At 39.9% G+C, this 4,118-nt stretch overlaps 1 protein-coding gene across 1 annotated transcript; it reads left to right on the plus strand.

The window, feature by feature from the left end:
* Positions 1-258: 258 nt before the first annotated feature.
* On the plus strand, positions 259-3,494 carry LOC107424189 (scarecrow-like protein 6). The gene has a single exon (XM_016033923.4). It carries the CDS (start codon positions 913-915, stop codon positions 3,163-3,165), a length of 2,253 nt encoding a protein of 750 aa, XP_015889409.2. The 5' UTR covers positions 259-912; the 3' UTR covers positions 3,166-3,494.
* Positions 3,495-4,118: the final 624 nt, after the last annotated feature.

Here is a 4,118-nt window from a genome sequence, read left to right on the forward strand (position 1 = left end):
ATAATAATAATAATTCATCATTCGTGCAAAAATTTCAGGATATTAAATATTTAAAATCATAATTACCATCTGGATGAAAAAAATATAATTTTTTAATGGTTATTTTAGGTCTACGTATGAGAGTGATATATGGAAAACTCATACGCGTCATAGAGGAGAGTGGGCTGGGAGTGAGAGTGACAGAAAACTATACAGAGAGATAACTACGTCTACAGACAAAAGCCACAAAAAAAATTATAAAAATAATAAACAGAGAAAAGAAAAAGGAAAGGAAAAAAAAGAAAAAAAAAAAACTAGAGAGAGAAAGAGGAGAGAGACGAAGGGAGAGAGAGAAGGCACTTTACCACTTTTATATGTTGCACGCATCCAAATAGCAGAAAACAGAGGGAAGACAAAATACTCCAAATACACCAGAAGAAGAGAGGGAAAGAAAACCCCATCAAAACTTAACCACAGAAGAAGAAGATGACGATTCCGTAAATGGGTCTTTAAAGAATTGAGAGAACAGGAAGAACAAACCAAAAAAAAAAAAAATTTGAGCTTTTCATATAGAGAGAGGGGCTGAAGTATCAGAAGAAGAAGGAAGAAGAAGCTGAAGCAGCTAAGCTAAGGGTGTGTATGCTGAAATAGCCAAAGCTCTAAGACTTTTAGACCTCAAAAAAATCTGTTCTGTGTTGTAATTGTTTTTGTTATAGTGGGTTTCTCTTTGGTTACTCTCAAACTCATGGTTGTAAAAAATTTTCGAAATTAAAGCCATATTTGTGTTGTTCTTGTGGTTAGGAAATCTGTAAAAAGAAAAAAAAAGAAAAAAAGAAAAAAAGAAAAAAAAAGGGAGGGTGGGTTTTTCTTTTTCTTGAAAACTGGAGGTTTTTGGGTTTGTGTGGGTAGACTTGTTGTTATTGGTTGATTTAGATGAAGGCCATGCCCTTACCCTTTGAGGAGTTTCAAGGGAAGGGGGTGTTAGATTTCTCTCCGGCGTCAGATTCATTATTGGCATCACAGCAACAACAACAACAACAGCCACAAAAGTGGAAAACCACAGAGCAAGAGAATTGCTATGTGGGCAGTGAGCCCACCTCTGTTCTCGATACTAGAAGAAGCCCAAGTCCCCCAACATCCTCCTCAACACTGTCTTCCTCTCTCGGCAGCGGCGGCGGCGGCGGAAACGGTGGTGGCAGCGGCTCCACCGACACCACCGGCGTGGCGGCAGTAGCGGTCTCTGGAAACCCTTCTTCACGCGCTGCTCCACTAGAGGAAGAAAAATGTGGGCTCGGAATGGAAGACTGGGAGAGTGTCTTGTCTGAGTCACCAGGTCAAGATCAGTCCATTCTGAGATTGATAATGGCGGATGTTGAAGACCCATCTTTGGGATTGAACAAGCTCTTGCAGAGTGGGAGTGGCTCCCAGGATATGGAATTTAATGCGGGTTTTGGGGTTGTGGATCAAGGGTATGGGTTCGAACCGAATAGCGGCAATTTGGTGAACAACAACAACATTATTGATCCATCTCTACAGGCAACCTCTTGTTCTGATTTTCCTTTCAACCCCACCCCAAACAATGTTCATAGCAACAATGCAAGGCTTAGTCCGTTGGGTTCTGTCTCCAACCCCAGTCCAAGTCCCATCTTCTCTGCTTCAGCTAACAATCCTTTGCCCGTTTCGCTCGCTCCTGTTGTTTTCCATCAACAACAGCACCCACAACTGGTCGAAGGTGGGGATGAGAAGCCTCAGATTTTCAATCCCCAGGTTGTGATTAATCAACACCAAGCGCAGTTTGCCCAGAACCCAGCTCTGTTTATGCCTTTGACGTATGCTCAGCTGCAAGAGCACCACCTTCTTTCACCCCCACCGGCGAAGAGGCTGAATTCCGGTAATACCGGAGCCAATTATCAGCTGCAGAGGGTTCAATTTCCGAATTCGGGGCAAGAATTATTTGTCCGGGGACAACAACAGCAGCTACAATTGCTCCCTCAGCATCTTCATCATCAACAGAGGCCAACGATGGCGGCGACGAAACAGAAAATGGTAGGCCCCGCAGCAGCAGGGGGCGATGAATTGATGAACCACCAGCTTCAGCAAGCGATGATTGACCAGCTATCCAAGGCCGCAGAGCTGATCGAAACTGGAAACCCCGTCCTCGCGCAAGGGATATTGGCGCGGCTCAATCACCAGCTCTCTTCTCCCATTGGTAAGCCATTCCAACGGGCTGCTTTCTATTTCAAGGAGGCCTTGCAAACGCTCCTCCATATGAATACCACCAACCCATTGGCTTTGTCTCCCTTTAGTCTCATTTTCAAAATTGGGGCTTACAAATCTTTCTCTGAAATCTCACCGGTACTTCAATTTGCCAATTTTACTTGTAACCAAGCCATCCTCGAAGCGGTGGAGGGTTTCAATCGGGTTCATGTTATTGATTTTGATGTTGGGTATGGTGGGCAATGGCCGTCTTTTATGCAAGAGCTTGCTTTGAGAAATGGAGGCTCGGCATCTCTTAAGATCACAGCATTTGTTTCCTCTTCAATGCAAGATGAATTCGAGTTTGGTTTCACTCAAGAAAACCTGAAACATTTTGCTAGTGAAATTAACCTGGCTTTTGAGATTGAGATTATAAGCCTTGAAGTGTTGAATTCTGCTTCTTGGCCACTGCCATTTCATGTCTCGGAGAGTGAGGCGATTGCTGTAAACCTGCCAATTGGTTCCTTTTCGAGTTATCCTTTATCTCTTCCTTTGGTCCTTCGCTTTGTGAAGCAACTATCTCCCAAAATTGTGGTTTCTTTGGACAGAGGATGTGAACGAATGGATGTGTCATTTTCCCACCAAATAATTCATGCTCTCAACACTTATTCGGGCTTGCTTGAATCGCTTGATGCGGTAAATGTTAATCTCGACGCCTTGCAAAAGATTGAAAGATATTTGTTGCAACCAGGAATTGAGAAAGTTGTGATGGGTCGCCACCGGTCTCCTGAAAGAACACCTCCGTGGAGAACTGTATTTTTGACATCTGGTTTTTCTCCTTTGACATTCAGTAACTTTACAGAGTCTCAAGCTGACTGTCTAGTGCAGCGAACTCCGGTTCGGGGATTCCATATCGAGAGGAAACAGTCTTCACTTGTTCTCTGCTGGCAGCGAAAGGAACTCATCTCGGCCTCGGCTTGGAGTTGTTGAGAACCAGCATTTTGTTATTGGTTCTACCAATTAATTTTCGTCTTTGAAGTTGGAGGTGCTTCATAACTCACTGTTTTAAATTTTTCTATCTTTTGGAACTTTTTTGTGTTTTATTCTATGCTAATTGTCTATCTTCTCTGTAGGCCTATTATTTCCAGTCAAGAAACCAAACCAATTTAGTAACCTAATGTTTCACAAAGTTGTTCATACTTTTAATTCTTGAGTTTCGTAATTCAGAGTTGGGTATTAATGTTATTGTGCTTTCTGGTTACTATATGTTGTAAAGTTTGGCAACAAGAAACTAAGAAAACAAAAATTTATCATTCAAATTTTAGTCCCTTGAGTATAGTTTTGATTTATTATCAAAACAGTATTTTATATATATATATATATATATATGTTTCCATAAAATTGTTATTTCCCTAATGAAAAAAGATTGTGAAAAAAGTGTGATATTTCGAAGTTATCATGCATTTCTAGAATTTTCAAATCTATTGTTTAGAACTATGCTAAATAAATTGATGGTGAGTGATTTTTGAATCTATAACATAATCTATAACATGCTTTATTGAATTAATGGTGGGTAAATTTTGCAAAATTACTGCCAATACGGTGCAACCATATGTGCAATAATTTGTTTGATTTTGATTGTGAAATAGAAATCCTTATGTTTGACAAATTGAAACAGTTGTGGTTGCATGTAAGTCAACTTAGCCCTTCATTTACTTTGTTAATCAAAATTATCTCAAACTAGGACATGGATGCTTTTCAATTATTTTTCATTTTATAAAAATGGAGGATTACAATGTGGGTTAATTATACTGTGACATATCATTGAATGAAATCCAATGGATATATTTGCGCCAAATGATCATTGTTAAAACTGGAAATTATTTTATTAGCTATTAAATAGTTTTAGCTTCACTCATGGCTAAAAATTAAAAATAAAATAA

This window comes from Ziziphus jujuba, chromosome 7, assembly GCF_031755915.1.
Source record: "Ziziphus jujuba cultivar Dongzao chromosome 7, ASM3175591v1".
In the NCBI taxonomy this organism is placed as follows: Eukaryota; Viridiplantae; Streptophyta; class Magnoliopsida; order Rosales; family Rhamnaceae; genus Ziziphus; species Ziziphus jujuba.

What these genes read in the sequence shown, in the direction of transcription:
- LOC107424189 (XM_016033923.4), top strand. Translation starts at nt 913, where the DNA reads ATGAAGGCCATGCCCTTACCCTTTGAGGAGTTTCAAGGGAAGGGGGTG.